Below are 20794 nucleotides of genomic sequence, written 5' to 3'. Positions count from 1 at the left end.
CAGAGCCCTCTCTGTGGGCACCCTCACCCTGGAAAAAGTCTATGGTACATCAATATGCCTTAGACTTTTCCTGCCATTCATCAGCGCAGGCCGCAATATTAACGGCACAGGCAGCGCACTGAATGTAGGCGGACAATTATAGCTAAATGATAGAGTACATGGAAGATATACTATACTGGACTGTGGTATTCAGGTTAGATTGCCGTGTTGGCACTTTGTGATATATAAGTGGATTTTGGGTTACACTTTGGGCACTCAGTCTCTAAAAGGTTCGCCATCACTGTCCTATGACTAATGTAAAAAATGAGAATCAGACAACATATAGTACATGATAATATCTTTCTAACAAAGCTAGAACCAGCCCTGGACCTCACATGGATCCAGAGATCTCCACATTCATTGTTCTGCTAGATTTATATCAAGCTGACAGCTCAAGGGGAGTGTCTTTTATATCTCATTCACTTCAACAAGAAGGAGCCATCCCATTAAAGTGAATGAGACGCCATAGTTGTAATTACACTGCTCATTGCTGCAGTTGCGATGGCGAGCTGGTAAACAGAGAAGAGATGGCAGCTCTCGTGTGAACACTGTCTTTTTTTCAAACAGCTGATTGGCAAGGGTGCTGGATGTCAGACCCCCGCCGATCTGATATTCTTGACACATCCTGAGGATAGGTCAACAATAGAAAAAAGTGGACAACCCCTCTAAGTAGATGCTGCAGAGCATACAGATACAGCCATGGGCAAGAGTTGTAATGTTTCTAGGTTAAAAAAAGCTGACTTTTTATTTTTTTTCCCCCTTTTATGTCATCTTGGCTTTACAAGAAAAACAAGAACGGTAGCAATTACTTGTCAGTTCTTTTATGGCATAAGGGATCAGCAACCTCTGGCCCTTCAGCTGTTCTGAAACTACAACTCCCAGAATCCTCCTTTCACTTCTATGGGAGTTACAAGAACAGCCGAGTAAGTGTGCATGCTGGGAGTTGTAGTTTCACAGCAGCTTGGAGTGCCAGAGGTTTCTGATGCCTGATATAATCTAAAGATAAAAAATAACAATATATGCTTTTTTCCACATAAAACAAAACCCACCTTAGCTGATTCAGTATTTGCTTGGAAAATGAAGGCAGCAATACACTGCTGATAGCGATTCTCATGCTGGATCAAAAATGCATGCTTCATTCCATACACTGCTCAGGGAGACATAAGAGAAGGGACTCAGTAATAATTTGTACTTCAGTTTTAAAATGATAAATTTGTACTGTAGAAAATAAAAGATCATGCATACAACAATGCCTTGTACATAAAAGCTCTATTATAGCACACCCGGGCACATTTGTCAAATTAAAGTTTTGTGAGGTAAAGATGTCGCACGCGCATTTGTGCTTTTTTTGGTGACATTTTGCGACCTTTGGTGGGTTTTGCCACTTTCAAAAGTGGAGTGAAAAGTTGGTGACCATTAGAAAAGACTTTTATGTCTTATTTAGGATGTGCAACTTTTAAAAAAGTTGCATCTTCACACAACCCCTTGGCGTACTTTCATTGACAGCCTCAAACAAACCTACAATGATACATCCCCCCCCCCCCCCCCCCCCCCTTCCCCGGGTCCACATTACCTAGACAATCCATCTGTCCTCCATGAGGCACCATATTATCCCCTTGATGCAATTACATCTTTTTTTTCTCCTTATGGAATGCATGAGATTTAAAAAGACACTAAAACATAGGTACCCAGAGATATAATACGAGCTCATATGGGTATTTACTAAGGTACTTAGATCTGTAACTAGGCCATGGTCATGAATGATCTTAGTCTTGTGCAATGTTCTGTCCATTTACGGACCCATTTCTCTTTTCCTGCTGAACAATAATGAACTAACAGAAACAAGAGAAAAAGAACACCTTCTCATAAAGGGACTACACGATCAACAGTTTCCCTAATGTACATCGAATTTCCAAATCGCTGCCTTTATCAGGATCTCCTCTGGTAATATGGGAGCTTTTCTGGTGCCATTTACAGTGGCTGTGTTGTGTGAATCAATTTGTACATTATAATATCCCTTCCATGTATATTTTTTACCGATGGTAGCAGTAAAACAACAAGCAGAAATGAGATTTCCTGGCACCTGCTTCCCCTTTTTACAAAAAAAAATAATAATAATTCCTTATTACCAAGACAGCACTTCAGGTGATAATATAAAGGAATTGGTAATAATGCAGTTCATTATGTGCAGTCAGCTTTACCAATATTTACCCTCAATTATATCTTTGAGCTTGATTGATAAATTAAACGTCTCAGCCATTTGTTTGGTGACCTACTCATTTACCTGTGACATGGAAGAGGTCAATGCTTTTAACGGTCAATCTGTCAAGTGGAATTGGCTGGTCCACAACCTTACAATAACCTCCCTCTTTCACGATGGTCTGCAGCTCTGGGTGTAAAGACGGATATGTTGTACTGGCTTCTAGATTCGAAGACTTCTGTAAAAGAAACATTTAGACTGAATACTAATGGGAATATTTCCAACCCAGGCACAGTGGAAGAACGTTCAGTGTAATACTGACGAAGCATAGACGCTGGGAAAAGACAAATATGTGCTGGTCATGAAGCGGATGGGTGACATTAAGGACTGGTGATTACTGCAGTGACTACTCTTAGTTACCCGTTTGTTTCTTTTAATCTTTGTAATTAGCAGAAAGTCATCAAAAAGCAGCAGGTATACGTCGAGTAGACGCGTGCTCTCTGGAAAGAAAACAGGAGTATAAATGCTAAGGTAAAAGATTATAGGTAGCAGCGTCTCATTAGGAGTACAGTAAAATACTGACCTGTCATGGTGAGTCTCCCCTCATAGAGGAGGTGTCTATTGGGAGAAGAAAGTATGGTCTCGACATTGGTGTCTTTAAAATAGTGCTTCAGGCCCTGAATAATAAAAATAAAAATAATTACCCAGAATGATGGTACAGTGCGGGTAAGGAAGACCCTTATTTCTGATATTTGCGGACTCTGTACTAACAGGGAATGTCCCACAGGATTGGCGCATGGCAAATGTGGTGCCAATATTCAAAAAGGGTCCAAAAACAGAGCCTGGAAACTATAGGCCGGTAAGTTTAACATCTGTTGTGGGTAAACTGTTTGAAGGTTTTCTGAGAGATGCTATGTTAGAGCATCTTATGGGAAATAAGCAAATAACGCCATATCAGCATGGCTTCGTGAGGGATCGGTCATGTCAAACTAATTTAATCAGTTTCTATGAGGAGGTAAGTACTAGACTTGACAGCGGCAAATCAATGGATGTCGTGTATCTGGACTTCTCCAAAGCATTTGACACTGTACCTCATAAAAGGTTAGTATATAAAATGAGAATGCTCGGACTCGGAGAAAACGTCTGTAAGTGGGTAAGTAACTGGCTCAATGATAGAAAACAGAGGGTGGTTATTAACGGTACATACTCAGATTGGGTCACTGTCACTAGTGGAGTACCTCAGGGGTCAGTATTGGGCCCTATTCTCTTCAATATATTTATTAATGATCTTGTAGAAGGCTTGCATAGTAAAATATCAATTTTCGCAGATGACACTAAACTGTGTAAAGTAATTAACACTGAAGAGGACAGTATACTACTACAGAGGGATCTGGATAGATTGGAGGCTTGGGCAGATAAGTGGCAGATGAGGTTTAACACTGAGAAATGTAAAGTTATGCACATGGGAAGGAATAATGCAAGTCACCCGTACATACTAAATGGTAAAACACTCGGTAACACTGACATGGAAAAGGATCTAGGAATTTTAATAAACAGCAAACTAAGCTGCAAAAAACAGTGTCAGGCAGCGGCTGCCAAGGCCAATAAGATAATGGGTTGCATCAAAAGGGGCATAGATGCCCGTGATGAGAACATATTCCTACTACTTTACAAATCACTGGTCAGACCACACATGGAGTACTGTGTACAGTTCTGGGCTCCTGTAAACAAGGCAGACATAGCAGAGCTGGAGAGGGTCCAGAGGAGGGCAACTAAAGTAATAACTGGAATGGGGCAACTACAGTACCCTGAAAGATTATCAAAATTAGGGTTATTCACGTTAGAAAAAAGACGACTGAGGGGAGATCTAATTACTATGTATAAATATATCAGGGGCAGTACAGAGATCTATCCCATCATCTATTTATCCCCAGGACTGTGACTGTGACGAGGGGACATCCTCTGCGTTTGGAGGAAAGAAGGTTTGTACACAAACATAGAAAAGGGTTCTTTACGGTAAGAGCAGTGAGACTATGGAACTCTCTGCCTGAGGAGGTGGTGATGGTGAGTACAATAAAGGAATTCAAGAGGGGCCTGGATGTATTTCTGGAGTGTAATAATATTACAGGCTATAGCTACTAGAGAGGGGTCGTTGATCCAGGGAGTTATTCTGATTGCCTGATTGGAGTCGGGAAGGAATTTTTTATTCCCCTAAAGTGAGGAAAATTGGCTTCTACCTCACAGGGTTTTTTTTGCCTTCCTCTGGATCAACTTGTAGGATGACAGGCCGAACTGGATGGACAAATGTCTTTTTTCGGCCTTATGTACTATGTTACATCAGCTGTAGAAATACAAGATATGTAGTATGCCTCTCCTCCCATTCCCCTTGTAATGATAATTCTGGAGCATCTAGTATTATGGCTCAATGATGTGACGTTCCTTTATTATTCCGGCTAGAAGTTATGATTGAATTACTAGCATCGCAATGAAGGTCCAGATGGGTATTACCAGTTGGGGGAAAGGGGTGTGTCCCTGCACAATCTGATAATATCCAATCAGTGCCTTTCAGTGTCAGACTGTGCAGGGACACACCCCAACTGGTAACATCCATCTGGACGTTCACTCAGGGGCGTAGCTAAAGGCTCATGGGCCCTGGTACAAGAGTTCAGCCGGGCCCCCTTCCCTCAGTGCTTTGTGGCCAGGGACAGGGAAGCACATAGCCTTCATGTATGCCTGAAGCAAAAAATTGAAACGGCACCCCACCCCCATGTCAACTTCTTGACCTAACCCCTTCCCTCCAGCCAGAGGTGGAACTTGACCAGCATGCACTTTCTATAATACTGGGTCTTTGCGGCCCCCTCAGGCTCCTGGGCCCGGTAGAAACTGCTAACTCTGCAGCCCCTTTAACTACGCCCCTGACTTCACTGCAAATTGCTATTAATTTAATCACACTTCTAGAAGGAATAATAAAGGAATGGCACATCATAGAGGTATACGAATAGATGCTCCAGAATTGTTATTACATGAGCATTATAAGTAGTTACTAAAACAGACATGTCAGGAGAGGTGATAGGTCCTCTTTTTGGCATTACGCAATAAATACATTTGGCTATGTGCTATAGTAATACAAAGTGAAACCAGCATCTTCCTCATTTTGCTGAAATTTCCCTAATTACGGGTTTATGGTAATAGAATAACTAAAAGACAGTTTCTCTCCCTCAGTGGGTTTGAGAGGGGAAGGTGAGAAGCAGAGGGAGGACATCTGGCTAAGGCACACAGCATAGCTCTAACAGCACCCCAGGAGTAGCCCACCCATTGCGGTAAATAGAAGACAAGGATGGGAAGATTCTCTGTATGAGGGGAGTGGGAGCAGGGGAGATGTCTGATTGGCTCAGAGCACACAGAACAGCTCTGACCTTACACCCGGAACAGTCCACCCACTCAGAAGCGAGATGAACCAGAATTGTTATTTTATGGCAGATGCAAGTAGGTACTAAAACGGACATGTCAGGAGAGGTGACAGGTCCTCTTTAAGACCGAGCTTTCAGCTATTACTGATTAGTCACAATGATACACGGTCACAAAGGTTAACTACTTCGGGCACTCCCGAAAACACAGAATCCTCTGACGATAAGCGGAGAGTGTTCTCAAGAAAAACAACTGGTGAAATGACGCATTGCACAGTTTCCAAGAAATGAATGAGCATAGATTTGGTGGATCCTCTAGAGTGAAAGGCTGTCATTTTGTAGCTACTCTAATAGACCCCCCCAAACCTATATTAACTCAGAATTCCCTAATAGGCAATTATGTTTTTTTAAACAAGTTCTTTAAAATATTCAAATACCTCTGGGATGAAGAATCGTTTGTCTCTCTCCCATAGACATGGCCATCCAATTACATCCTGAAGTTGTTTGAATTTCTGTGACTTATCCAGCCATTTCACTCTCCCTTCAAGATCTCCTAGAAAGATTACAGAAACCTCCAGTTACCATCATTATGCAATGGGACAGAATACCAAGACCATATAAATAATATACAGTACTGTGCAAAAGTTTCAGGCAGATGTGGAAAAATTCAGCAAAGTAAGAATGCTTTAAAAATAGAAATGTTAATAGTTTATATCTATAAATTAACACATTGCTAAATTATTGACCAAAAGAAAAATCTACTGTAATTCAAATCAGTATTTAGTATGACCACCCTTTACCTTCAAAACATCATCAATTCTTCTAGGTACACTTGTACACAGTTTTTGAAGGAACTCTGCAGAAAGGTTGTTCCAAACATCATGGAGAACTAACCACTGATCTTTTGTGGATGTAGGCTTGCTCAAATCCTGATGTCTCTTCTAATCCATCCCAGACATACTCAATGATGTTGAGATCATACCATCATTTCCAAGACTCTTTGTTCTTCTTTACACTGATTATAGTTCTTAATGATATTGCCTGAATGTTTGGGGTCATTACCCTACTGTAGAATACATTTTCTGTAGGGCAAATCAGACGCTTCCCTGATGGTGCTGCATCAGGGGCGGACTAAGAACTTAAAGTGGCCCTGGAAAGAAAAACTAAAAGTGGCCCCATGTTATAGGTGGGTCCAAATTAACAGAAAGCTGGGCAACAGAAGTAAAAGGGGCCAGCAATAGCATAACGCTAAATACTGTCCCATCAGAACCGTACACCACAGTGTAGCACAATATATTCCCTCAAAAGCTGTCCCTTTGTGGTGGCCATCAATAGATTTTGTCATTTTCTGTCCTCCTCCAGTTGTCTCTGATTAGAATATGGTGGAGGCCTTGGAGATGAGATGCGGGCCACAGCAGTTGAATTCAGGAGGGCATATGTGATAGCTGGCCATACACATGAGTACCTGATTCTCACAGTTTTAATTATCCCAGAGAGGAGGGCTTGGGCGGCCCCCCTGGGAATCGGCCCACCAGTAAATTTCCCTGTAAGGTCTATGGCCAATCCGCCTGTGCTGCATGATGGATAAGTATTTGCCCACCAAGCTCTATTGAAGACACACAAAGAAATTGGCAGTGTTGTGGATCATAAATGCAAGGAAACTTAGTGAAGCAGATGAAAGACTATGACGCTTACTTTCCTTTGAAATCGGCAAATGTCCAGCAGTGCCATCAGTTCAAAGCTGGCAGAAACCAGTGGGACCCATCGACTGAAGTCTTGCAAGAAGAGGAAGAATTGTGGCCATAAAGCCATACCTTTGATATGGAAACAATGGCAAGCGTTTCAACTAAGACAGTTTATTTGTTGGAGAACAGTACGATATTGAGTGTCTGCAGGCAACAGTGAAGCATGGTGGAGGATCCCTGCAAGTTTAGGGCTCCATTTCATCAAATGGATTTGGGGATTTGGTCAGGATTAATGGTCTCCTCAATGCTGAGAAATACGGGCAGATACTTATCCATCGTGCCTTAGCATCTGGAAAGCGTCTGATTGGCTTAAAATTTATTCTGCAGCAGGACAACAACCCCAAACATACGGTCAATATCAGTAAGAAATATCTTTAGTGTAAAGAAGAACAAGGAGTCCTGGAAGTGATGATATAGCCTCTACAGACCCCTAATCTCAACATCATCAGGTCTGTCTTGGATTACATGAAGAAACAGAAGGATTTGAGCAAGCCTACATCCACAGAAGACCTGTGGTGAGTTCTCTAAGATGTTTGCAATAACCTCCCTGCTGAGTTCCTGTGTACAAGGGTACCTAGAAGAATTGATGCTGTTTTGAAGACAAAGGATGGTCGCACTAAATATTGATTTGACATAGATTTCTCTTTGGTTCATTCACTTTGCATTTCATTAATTGAAAGCTTTCTGACTTTGCCACATTTTTTCTACACTTGCCCAAAAATGTTGTTGAGTACTATAAGTAACTAGTCAAACAAATGTAATCTATTAACTGCATATGTCATGACTTGCCCATCACAAGGGTTGGGCATTGGGCAACAGGGTTATACAGTGCCACTCATGAGCATTTTATAGTACATTTACAACTATGGATTGCCCTTGACAGTAGAGTGTTTCCATCATATGCCCCATTACTATTGTTTGATATGGAATTAATGCTTTATGCGTTATGTGAGAAATAATTCACCCTATAACTAGGGAGGATGATTCCTATGAGTCACACTATGTTACTTTCTCATAAGCTGAAGATTGCATTGTATCCTGAGATACTTTCAGTGCTATTCAGTATCACTGTTATTAGTGCATTATCCTTCATTAATCCAAAAATAACATGACAGCTTAGCGCATGCGCAATCTGTGAGGACACGTCTGTCATTGACAGATCAACAGATAACGTTGCTTGACAGTTTGCCCCTGGGACATTGCAGACCTGAATTGGTTTGCGGTGCGTTTTTGAAAAGGTATGGATAATTTATAAAAGGAAAAAATATAATCTAATTTAGAGATTATTAACCATTTTCAGTGGTTATTTTCTATAAAGTTTTAGTAAACATCTTAGGGACATTTTACACAGGCTAAATTTTGGCCAATTATCTGGAGCAAACAATCCCGATAATTAGGGTCCATTCACACGTCCGCAATTCTGTTCCGCATTTTGCGGAACGGAATTGCGGACCCATTCATTTCTATGGGGCCGCATGATGTGTTGCACGGATCCGGAATTGCGGATCCGCACTTCCGGGTCCACAATTCCGTTCCCGAAAAAAATAGAACATGTCCTATTCTTGTCCGCAATTGCGGACAAGATTAGGCATTTTCTATTAAGTGCCGGCGATGTGCGGTCCACAAAATGCGGAACGCACATTGCCGGTGTCCGTGTTTTGCGGATCCGCAAAACACTTACGGACGTGTGAATGGACCCTTACCCTGTGTAAATGTGCCGCTGATCACCCAGCAAACGCTTGTTTGTCGGGCGATCGCATCTTTCATGTGGAACCAAAAATCTTCATCTATCACCACCACATCATGCTCTGTAAACAGGGATATGCTGCTCACAAACAGTGAAGCTGTACAGAGACAAATGATCGTAGTAATAATCGTTCATGCCCATACTTCTCTGATTATTACTGCATGCCAATTCAGCTGTTGAGCAGGCAATGATGGGGAATGAATACTCAATGTTAACCGATTACCGTATTTTTCGCCCTATAAGATGCACCTGCCCATAAGACGCACCTAGGTTTTTGAGGAGGAAAATAAGAAAAAAAATATTTTGGACAAAAAGGTGTGCTTTTGGTGGGTTTTGAACTAATGGTGGTCTGTGGATGACACTATTATGGGGGATCTGTTGAGGACACTGTTATGGGGGATCTGTGGGTGACACTGTTATGGGGGATCTGTGGGTGACACTGTTATGGGGATCTGTGGGTGACACTGTTATAGGGGATCTGTGGGTGACACTGTTATAGGGGATCTGTGGGTGACACTGTTATAGGGGATCTGTGGGTGACACTGTTATAGGGGATCTGTGGGTGACACTGTTATGGGGATCTCTGGATGGCTCTTATTGGGGTCTCTGGATGGCACTGTTATGGGGGATCTGTGGGTGACACTGTTATGGGGGATCTGTGGGTGACACTGTTATAGGGGATCTGTGGGTGACACTGTTATGGGGGATCTGTGGTTGACACTGTTATGGGGGATCTGTGGGTGACACTGTTATGGGGATCTCTGGAAGGCTCTTATTGGGGTCTCTGGGTGGCTCTTATTGGGGTCTCTGGGTGGCACTGTTATGGGGATCTGTGGGTGGCACTGTTATGGGGATCTGTGGATGACACTGTTATGGGGGGATCTGTGGATGACACATATATGTGTCATCCACAGATCCCCTCCATAACAGTGTCCCTGTAGTGTGAATGACCCCTAATACAGGGGGTGGGGGTCGCATCTGGTTTTATAATGACAGCGTGGCCCGTGCAGTGACTGTATTCCACTACACGGGCCCCGCTCACTGTATATACCGTAATCTTATCTATAATTGTAGGCATTGTTAATATATACAAATTCAGGGTAATCAGCGCCTGTATTACTTACAACAAGTGCTCGTAGCAGAGAGGAGGGAGGAGGCAGGCCGGGAGGACGGGCGCTGGCAGCGTGAGTCACTACGTCATGCGCCCACGCCGCCTGCTTCATTTATAAAGTGGGCGGCGCGTGACGTAGTGACTCACGCTGCCAGCGCCCATCCTCCCGGCCTGCCTCCTCCCTCCTCTCTGCTACCGAGCGCTTGTTGAAAGTAATACAGACGCTGATTACCCTGAATTTGTATATATTAACAATGCCTACAACTATAGATAAGATTACGGTATATACAGTGAGCGGGGCCCGTGTAGTAGAATACAGTCACTGCACTGGCCCCGCTGTCATTATAAAACCAGATGCCGCCCCCCAGCTCCTCCTCCCTCTCAGCTGATACACCCACCGCGCGGCATCGCGCCGCGGCGTATCATTGACAGTTCAGCAAAATGCAGCATTTGCCCCATAAGACGCACTGCTATTTTCCCCCCACTTTTGGGGGAAAAAAGTGCGTCTTAGAGGGCGAAAAATACTACTTAAAAAAATATATAATAATCTTAATATGGACATTGCGTTCCCCACCAATAATACTTATTATAATTCCATGAAATCCACAAAAACAAAGTTGTTCCAGTTGTTAACTTTCTCTGATTGACAGACAGTAGTGCCAGTGGCTGTATGGCATTCAACGACAGAGACTCCAAAAGACTGTTTTCACTGTGGCTGTATCCACTAGTACCAGGTAAAAAAAATAGTACATAAAAAGAAGATAGATAGATAGATATGAGATATATAGATGATAGATAGATAGATAGATATATATGAGATAGATAGATAGATAGATAGATAGATAGATAGGAGATATATAGATGGATAGATAGATAGATAGATAGATAGATAGATAGATAGATAGATACAGGAATGTAACTTTTTTGTTTTTATTTCATGGTGCCATTAATGGTGCCTGCAGTCTCTTTAATGATTACCTGCATGTCTAGTTCTCTCATACCCCCTCCTTGAAATATCCTCTGATATCCCATAATACCTGCCTGGACATGCTGGGAGTTATAATCCTCTCCTCATATCCCTTGCTGAAATGCCCTCTGATATCCTATAATAAAGACCTGGACATGATGGGATTTGTAGTTCTCTACTCGTCAATCTCATTATTGTAATATCCTCTGATATTATACAGTTGCAAGAAAAAGTATGTGAACCCTTTGGAATGATATGGATTTCTGCACAAATTGGTCATAAAATGTGATCTAATCTTCATCTAAGTCACAACAATAGACAATCACAGCCTACTTAAACTAATAACACACAAAGAATTAAATGTTACCATGTTTTTATTGAACACACCATGTAAACATTCACAGTACAGGTGGAAAAAGTATGTGAACCCCTAGACTAATGACATCTTCAAGAGCTAATTGGAGTGAGGTGTCAGCCAGCTGGAGTCCAATCAATGAGATGAGATTGGAGGTGTTGGTTACAGCTGCCCTGCCCTATAAAAAACACACACCAGTTCTGGGTTTGCTTTTCACAAGAAGCGTTGCCTGATGTGAATGATGCCTCGCACAAAAGAGCTCTCAGAAGACCTACGATTAAGAATTGTTGACTTCCATAAAGCTGGAAAGGGTTATAAAAGTATCCCCAAAAGCCTTGCTGTTCATCAGTCCACGGTAAGACAAATTGTCTATAAATGGAGAAAGTTCAGCACTGCTGCTACTCTCCCTAGGAGTGGCTGTCCTGTAAAGATGACTGCAAGAGCACAGCGCAGACTGCTCAATGAGGTGAAAAAGAATCCTAGAGTGTCAGCTAAAGACTTACAAAAGTCGCAGGCATATGCTAACATCCCTGTTAGCGAATCTACGATACGTAAAACACTAAACAAGAATGGATTTCATGGGATGATACCACAGAGGAACCCACTGCTGTCCAAAAAAAACATTGCTGCACGTTTACAGTTTTCACAAGAGCACCTGGATGATCGACAGCAGTACTGGCAAAATATTCTGTGGACAGATGAAACCAAAGTTGAGTTGTTTGGAAGAAACACACAACACTATGTGTAGAGAAAAAGAGGCACAGCACACCAACATCAAAACCTCATCCCAACTGTGAAGTATGGTGGTGGGGGCATCATGGTTTGGGCCTGGACAGATTGCTATCATCGAAGGAAAAATGAATTCCCAAGTTTATCAAGACATTTTGCAGGAGAACTTAAGGCCATCTGTCCACCAGCTGAAGCTCAACAGAAGATGGATGTTGCAACAGGACAACGACCCAAAGCATAGAAGTAAATCAACAACAGAATTGCTTAAACAGAAGAAAATACGCCTTCTGGAGTGGCCCAGTCAGAGTCCTGACCTCAACCCGATTGAGATGCTGTGGCATGACCTCAAGAAAGCAATTCACACCAGACATCCCAAGAATATTGCTGAACTGAAACAGTTCTGTAAAGAGGAATGGTCAAGAATTACTCCTGACCGTTGTGCACGTCTGATCTGCAACTACAGGAAACATTTGGTTGAAGTTATTGCTGCCAAAGGAGGTTCAACCAATTATTAAATCCAAGGGTTCACATACTTTTTCCTCCTGCACTGTAAATGTTTACATGGTGTGTTCAATACAAACATGGTAAGATTTAATTATTTGTGTGTTATTAGTTTAAGCAGACTGTGATTGTCTATTGTTGTGACTTAGATGAAAATCAGATCACATTTTATGACCAATTTGTGCAGAAATCCCTGTTATGGGGATCTGTGGATGACACTGTTATGGGGGGATCTGTGGATGACACATATATGTGTCATCCACAGATCCCCTCCATAACAGTGTCCCTGTAGTGTGAAAGACCCCTAATACAGGGGGTGGGGGTCGCATCTGGTTTTATAATGACAGCGTGGCCCGTGCAGTGACTGTATTCCACTACACGGGCCCCGCTCACTGTATATACCGTAATCTTATCTATAATTGTAGGCATTGTTAATATATACAAATTCAGGGTAATCAGCGCCTGTATTACTTACAAGTGCTCGTAGCAGAGAGGAGGGAGGAGGCAGGCCGGGAGGACGGGTGCTGGCAGCGTGAGTCACTACGTCATGCGCCCACGCCGCCTGCTTCATTTATAAAGTGGGCGGCGCGTGACGTAGTGTGTTATTAGTTTAAGCAGACTGTGATTGTCTATTGTTGTGACTTAGATGAAAATCAGATCACATTTTATGACCAATTTGTGCAGAAATCCCTGTTATGGGGATCTGTGGATGACACTGTTATGGGGGGATCTGTGGATGACTATCATCCCTATCATTCCAAAGGGTTCACATACTTTTTCTTGCAACTGTATAACAGCCTGGACATGCTGGGAGTTGTAGTCCTCTCCTTTTGTACCCCTCCCTGTAATATCCTCTGATATTACATTATATCAGCCTCTACATGCTGTAGTTCTCTCCTCTTATACCCTCTCCATTATTCTAATATACTATAATAACAGCCTGAGCAAAGGGGTAAGGCTAGGTGCACCCCTGGTTGTATTGTCACCCACTGTCCCACTGGGTTATGAAAGTGGTCACCTTAACCTATTATATAATGGATGAACTACATGTAGGGTTACCACTTTTCCCAGCAGACTATCGGTAATATCAGCTAGGACAGTGGTTTACCAGGCAGGTGGCAACGCTGGTGGAGACTGGGCACCCCAACGATTCGCTGTTTTCAGCATCCTGGATTCAAAACAGTGGATGGAGCCAAAAGCAAAATGCTTCATCCACTGTGCAGTGGCCTTGAAGTCGCCACCATACTGCAACTTGTAACGGGGTGGTGCTGCCCCTTTAAATTATTTCATCCATGCCTTCAGTGTAATAGCCGGTGCAGATGGAACCCATCAGTCAAGTATGACGTCTGTCCTCTGTTACCTGTCTTCTTGTGTCTGATGTGAAAAGGGTGATTAGTCAGATGTCTAGGCTCAGTCAAGGAGAGAAGACAGCAAGAGGCAGTTGAGGGGAAGTTGACAGTTGGGAGGAGGGAACAGAGTGTCTAACTACCACCATAACATGGCCCTGACAAGACAGCCCTGATCCACGTGCCCCGCCATGTCTTGTTTGTTAGTGTGAGTTGTCAGAAACTACAACTGAGTGCCCTCAGGGAGAGATATGCAACTATAGGGCCGTGTGTCTCAGTGAAAGTGTCCATTTACACATCAGTGTGTGTTTTGTGGATCCACGGACCGCACATCGCCTGCACTAATAGAATATGCCTATTCTTGTCCGCAATTGCGGACAAGAATAGGGCATGTTCTATTTTTTTTTCGGGAAAGGAAATGCAGACCCAGAAGTGCGGGTCCACATTTCCGGTTCGGGGCCGCACGATAGAAATGAATTGCGGATGTGTGAATGAAGCCAAAGACTGACACCATCAAGCTGTTTACCTGATAGACTGTTCAGTTGCCCATAGCAGCCACCAAGCTTATAATAACAATGTAACTTTCAAGCTTTGTGCCCAATGGTGAATGTAACCACTAAGCACTGCACCTCCTGCTTGGGTAAAGTCAAGATGCAAGTGTCTGTTTCATGGCTCCACCATACTCAAGTGCAGTCCCAGAATAGGATCGAGGGTCACATATAAAACTGACCACACCATGCTGTCAGTCTGTTCATTTACATGGTGCAGTCTGGGAGGGGTTAAGTAAGAGCTAATGGTCCGGGTACTCGGTGTCGGCACCTGGACCAGTGGCTGTCAGTAAAAGAACAAACGTGCTCCCCCGAAGGAGGAAACTCTGCGATCGTCAGGGGACCATAAATATATGGCGATTATCCAAACTGAAGTATATTGACCCTTAAGAACACTGCCACCAACATTAGTCATAGACAACTGTGACATCACAAGCACGTTTGTCATAAGGAAAGAACCCTTGTAAAAAGCGGCCGAGCGGCCATATTTGGTGCCATTTTTGATGGCCTGAGGACCTTGAGTTTGACTTCCCCCGCCCACCACACCATGACGAAATTTGGAGGTTCCAACAGGAAGCCCATCGCCCAATGGGAGGAAAGGGACATCCGCCTAGCCAACCAGATCAGCCCGGCTGCTGCACCCACCCCCCCTAATATTTATGTGGCAGCCACATAGTGGCATTACCCTCTAAGCCTAAGGTAAGGGCAGCCCTTCAGCCATGGTTCCCTAGAGGTTTCCTCCACAGGGGGTTTTCCTCTCCTGAGTGCTGGAGGGTGACTCTCCGTGAGTCGGGGTTTTGCCATTTTTAATACTTTAAATAAACAATTTAGCCATTTATCCCCCAATTAATGTATTCTGTGTCTTTATTTTGCATCCTTTGGTTGCAGAGGTGTATGCATGATTTTCTTAGGCAGGAGGTTAAAGCGGTATTCTCATCTGGGACATATATAGTATATAATGATAGGATGCCATAAATGTCTGATAGGTTCGAGTCCAACCTTTGGGACCTGCTCATATGTTCAGAAAAGAGGTCCGAAGTAAAAGAAGAGTACATTGCGCACGCGTGGCATCCTCTCCATTCATTGCTATGGGAGTTCCAAAAATAGCGAGCACTCTCGCCTGTTTTCGGACTTCTACGAATGGAGAACAAGCAGCACAAGCGCGTCCACCTCTTCATTCACCACTATGGGACTCCTAAAAATAGCCAAACCAGAGCTCAGCTAAAATGAAATTCATTATGAAATAACCAAGTTAGCAGAGCATTGTTAGGACTCAGAGCAGTATTAGGAGTCCCAGCACCCTTGGACCGAATCAGAACAGTTGCTGGTGACTCCGAAGGTCAACGACTGTTCAGGTGAACGTTGTGGGGTGAATGGATCAATCTTCTACACCAGTTTTATGGCATTGAAAAGTTGCAAATTTAGCCGCATGTCCCATTTTGTACCTACATTGGAACAATGTGTGGCCAAATATATAAATGGCAAATGCGTATTATATATGTAATATTAGGGGATTACATACAATAAATAATAACATTCATCAAAGCTATCTACCAGTAAGACTGTCTTCAACCAATCAGAAAGCAGCTTTCATTTTTCCAGAGCAGGTAAAGAAATTAAAGCCGTGCTCTGATTGGTTGCTAGGGGCAACAAAGACAGTCCTTGGTAAATAAGGCCTAAGATGTACGTTGGAACAGATTTTTCTCATGTCTATATTATCACAGTACAGTAATAACACCACTAATCGCCGTCCCAGTGCCCTCATTGTGCCCCTTTACCATAAGTGCCAGACTGAGCCTTCACAAATTTAGTTAAGTGTCTGGAATTGTCCTCAAAACTGCCAACCATAGTTAGTGCCAGCCACACCACTCCTACAGATCTTACAATTGTGGGCCCCTTGTCCTATCTACAGTGTCCCTATTAGAGATAGTGAGCGACAATGCCATATGAATGCCAACGAATGCCTCCATAAGTTTCATCTGCTGTCTCTGTAACTGGCAGCAATAGTTCCCCAAGAAATCCCAGCAAAACTGACCCTTACAGGTGTTATCCACAGTCATGCCAGGGGTGTCAATGTGTCCCTATATCTCCAAGTCACTGTACCTCCATAATTGAAAGCCACTGTGCCCCCAAACTGCCAGCCACTAAGTATCCATAAGTGAAATCCACACTGCCCCTACCACTCCCAGTAATATTGCTAAGATAGGAGCTATCCACAATGATGCCAAAGGTGACAACCATGGTGCCCTTACAAATGCCATCCACATTGCCCCTATAAGTACCAGTCACTATGCCCGTCTAACAGAGAAACCACCGTGCTTTCATAAGAAACAGCCACTGACAGTGCCATATTCGTGCCAGTCAATGCCCCAAAACATTTCATCCACTGCCTCCATAACTGCTTGCCATAGGTTCGTTGTTCCTCCACAAGTGCCAGCCACCCCTCACTACAAATGCCAGTCACAGTTCCCCCATAACAGATAAATGTCCTAAAAATCTCAGCCAAAGCCCTCTATAAATTTCCACCATATCCATAGTTGACAGCCACAGTGCCCTGCAAGTGCCGTAGCCTCCTCCAGAACCATTTGTCCTCTGTTTTCCAGACATGTATTCTTTCTGGAACCTGAAAGTATTGCTCAGCCGGAATTTATAAATTGCCAAAAATGCCTGGGATTCTCAAGGGGGAAGAGGGTGGGAGTGGGGCGCACAGCAGGACGGGCATCATAATCTGCTACAGTGTAAGAGGTGAAGGACCTGTGATGACGTCACCTTCATGTGATCAGTGCAGGAAGGGCCGGAGCTCAGCAGTGGAGGGGAGAAGTGGGAAGGACCTATGATGATATCACTGTCATGTCAGCAGTGGAGAGGAGAAGTGGGGAGGACCTATGATAATATCACTGTCATGTGATCAGTGCAGGAGGGGAGCTCATCAGTGGAGAGAAGTGGGAAGGACCTGTGATGATATCTCTGTCATGTCAGCAGTGGAGAGGAAAAGTGGGAAGGACCTGTGATGATATCACTGTCATGTCAGCAGTGGAGAGGAGAAGTGGGAAGGACCTGTGATGATATCACCATCATGTGATCAGTCCAGGCGGGCATGGAGTTCAGTGGAGAGGTGGTGAGCCTCAGATACCTTGGAAGTTGTAGTCCTCTCCTCTTATACTCCCTCTTTGAATTGTCCTCTCCCACAATAACAGAAGGGACACGCTAGGAGTGGTAGTCATCTCCAGTATCGCACTTGGGGCCCCACTACAGAGATACATGCAAATATGCCCTCAGGGTACAGGTGAATCCCCTGGTGGGCCCTGAGCAAGGTGGGCAACTAGTCCCCCACCCTCTGCACACCTGGCACATGGCAAAGTAGAGTGACTGCATTAAGTATAGATAGGCAGAGTACAACATCTCAACCAGCCTAAATGTCCATATAAAAAAACTGGATATACTATTTAAGAGTTTATTATTATAGATGGATTGGGTGGCTGAGCTGACTTCTAGACACCGGGGGAGGCCAGTCTGTATCCTGGTTTCATAGGCACCCGCCTTCTTGAAGTGACTGTAGGAACCCCTATAATCAATTACCATGTAACATCTTGCTGCTGTCTGCCACTATGTGAACGGGTAATATTTGCAGGCATATGAGCAGTGGGTCCCCAGTCCGACACTGGCATGTTATTTACATAGAAGCAGCAGTGAGAGTAATTACAGCTTTGTCGCATTCATGTGACTGGTATACTTTAATTACCCTGCACTGCTGCTGCTATGTATACAACATGCAGGTAAATTTTGGATATTTTGCAGTAGGAGATGCCAAAAGTTGGATCCCTACCAATCGAACATTGATCACCTAACCCAAGATTAGGCCATCAATATTCTGAAACTGGAATATACCTTTTAATGCAAAGATCAATGCATGGGATCAAACATGTTAAGCATTATAGTTGTAATATTCTGAAAATACAGGCGGAACGCAAGCAGTGTGGTGGTATTCTTTTCTAATAGCTTTACCTCTGGGGCTGGGCTATGTATGTACAGTATATCACAGTAACATAACAGAAAAATGATTTACTGGAAATTAAAGATACTTGACTTACTTGTAAATCACTGGAAAGTTAGACCTACTTTAAAACTGCACTTTCACATCTGGGAGGACCAGCATAAGCTATCTAGCTAGTGGCTATTAGGCCATTTTTCATCTGTTCATCCCCTGATGATTCTGCCACAACATATGTGACAGAGGAAACGCGTCGGGAATTGCTTGTTTTGGGAGAAAGAAGTTTTTAAGGGTCAGTTATCTAGGGTCAGCCACCAATAAGTGGGGTCGCTCTATTAGGGGGTGATTCTCCCGCAGTTAGCCGGGGGACCTCTCCACTTTTAGGCAGGGCCAGTATAGCACTATAGGGTTATTATCTCCCTTTTCCCTGTTTCCATCTTGAATTTCTTTGGAATATTCTCTGCAGTGGAAGGACCATGCCTATAGCTTGAAAAAGGAACCAGCAGCTTTGGAATCCGAGACCGTGGATCCAGCACAGACATCCTAAACATTGCACATCAAAACCGTGAATGGTTGTAAGCAATTTAGTGTAATAATTAACATTATTACTTGTTCCTAGGTGCTTTATACCCTACAAAAACACTCCGCTAGATAATCATCTGCAGTCATCTGAAACATATATTTTGTTTTGTGGGATTTATTTGATTGAATATCCTATATAAAAGTTAAGTTTTAAAGTAGGTCTAACTTTCCAGTGATTTACAGATAATATACCTACCTAATATGCATTAATACTACTGTGAAATACTTGACTTACTTATGGAACTTTCGACTTTCTCCTTCATCGAATAGATGGAAACTTTCTCAGCAGCATCGTTACTTTTTTTCCATATGTTCTTAAGGAGCAGTGGATATCGGGTCAGTCGATGTAATGGTGCTACCAGTAAATCAGTGAGGTGCAGCCGCCGGCACTGCTCCTGCTGTTCACACCACTGCAAGAACACAAAGCATTGCATCAAGAACTAATGGAGGAGTGGAAAACAGCTATCTGTGGAGGCATTAGGAATAATTGTACCAAGTCCAGCTTTCTGCTCAAAGCATTTGAGGACCATAAGATTACCGTCATCAATATAAAAATAATTATATTTTTTTCCCTTTAAGAATGTATTTGAACAATAAATAAAGAACTAATAAGAACTAATATTTTGACTCAAGCAAAAAAAAAAGAAAAGTATTTTAAGTTTTTAATCAGATGATACAGGCAATTAAAAACATGGGACAAATACGTCCCTTGGTCGGTCCTCAAAGGGTTAATGAAGATACTGATGGGACAACCAGCGTTGTCAGGACATGATACAGTGCACAAGAGAGGGCTATGACTGATGGGAAATATCAGCTTTTTTAAGTCTGTAGTTCTTTTTTGTAGTGCTTTTCAACACTTCTAATTTGAGTTATGAGATTTTATAGAAAAATAAATAAATAACTATAGATCTGAAGCAAAACACAATTGTATTTACTGGTTACTGCTATGTGAGAGGCTGAATGTGGGTGGTAATGTGGTGTGATTGATATATGTTCGCTCTTTTGATACAGTAAGATCTATGTTAAAATTTCAATGCCTTGCAACCGGCAGGTATGTAAGACCTTATAGTCACAACTACACAATATATAAGAGAAAAGACACACTATTGCAGTGAAGAGAGTGAATAAGTATATGGGATAACATATAAGCTACCATCCATCCTTTTGTGTTCTTAGATGTGCATGAAAGTCTTCTTTGGAAATTTATAGGCAAATTTTATTTTATTGTTTTCAATCAGCTTCTGACTGAAATAAAATGATACAGATCTGGAGCACAGTGTACACTAGTGAGTTATTTACCTTCTGTCTATTAAAGATTAACCCCATGAAATAATCGTCAGAGCGTGGAGGGACACACAGACTAATGGTAACATCCAGTTGTCACTATAATCTTAAATTTATAGGAGGAACAATAGAGGAATAAAACAATGCCGAGTCATAAGAAAACATGCTGTAGAGTTATTTGCCAATACTTGACACTAGGTGACAACACTTTCTCCACTGGGTACCAGTGTGGTGTCCGTCCT

At 42.8% G+C, this 20794-nt stretch overlaps 2 protein-coding genes across 3 annotated transcripts in view; one reads left to right on the top strand and one right to left on the bottom strand.

The window, feature by feature from the left end:
* Positions 1 to 7789, top strand: part of EEA1 (early endosome antigen 1) — a 142496-nt gene extending 134707 nt beyond the window's left edge. Inside the window, exons 31-32 of the transcript XR_005774383.1 lie at positions 4646 to 4651; positions 7777 to 7789. The gene's annotated coding sequence lies outside the window, so the exon portion shown is untranslated. The remainder of the gene's footprint in view (positions 1 to 4645; positions 4652 to 7776) is intronic.
* The window catches only part of PLEKHG7 (pleckstrin homology and RhoGEF domain containing G7), a 92795-nt gene that overhangs the window by 966 nt on the left and 71035 nt on the right, over positions 1 to 20794 (bottom strand). Inside the window, exons 12-17 of one of the 2 annotated variants that reach the window (XM_040408818.1) lie at positions 19504 to 19678; positions 6084 to 6199; positions 2823 to 2916; positions 2660 to 2739; positions 2324 to 2477; positions 1089 to 1186 (exon numbers count right to left, since the gene is read on the bottom strand). In XM_040408818.1, the coding sequence (XP_040264752.1) occupies positions 1089 to 1186; positions 2324 to 2477; positions 2660 to 2739; positions 2823 to 2916; positions 6084 to 6199; positions 19504 to 19678 (717 nt within the window). The remainder of the gene's footprint in view (positions 1 to 1088; positions 1187 to 2323; positions 2478 to 2659; positions 2740 to 2822; positions 2917 to 6083; positions 6200 to 19503; positions 19679 to 20794) is intronic. The other variant, XM_040408824.1, reaches the window with a different exon arrangement.

Source organism: Bufo bufo, chromosome 1 (assembly GCF_905171765.1).
Source record: "Bufo bufo chromosome 1, aBufBuf1.1, whole genome shotgun sequence".
Taxonomy (NCBI): Eukaryota; Metazoa; Chordata; class Amphibia; order Anura; family Bufonidae; genus Bufo; species Bufo bufo.
This window is presented reverse-complemented; position numbering and strand designations above follow the sequence as displayed.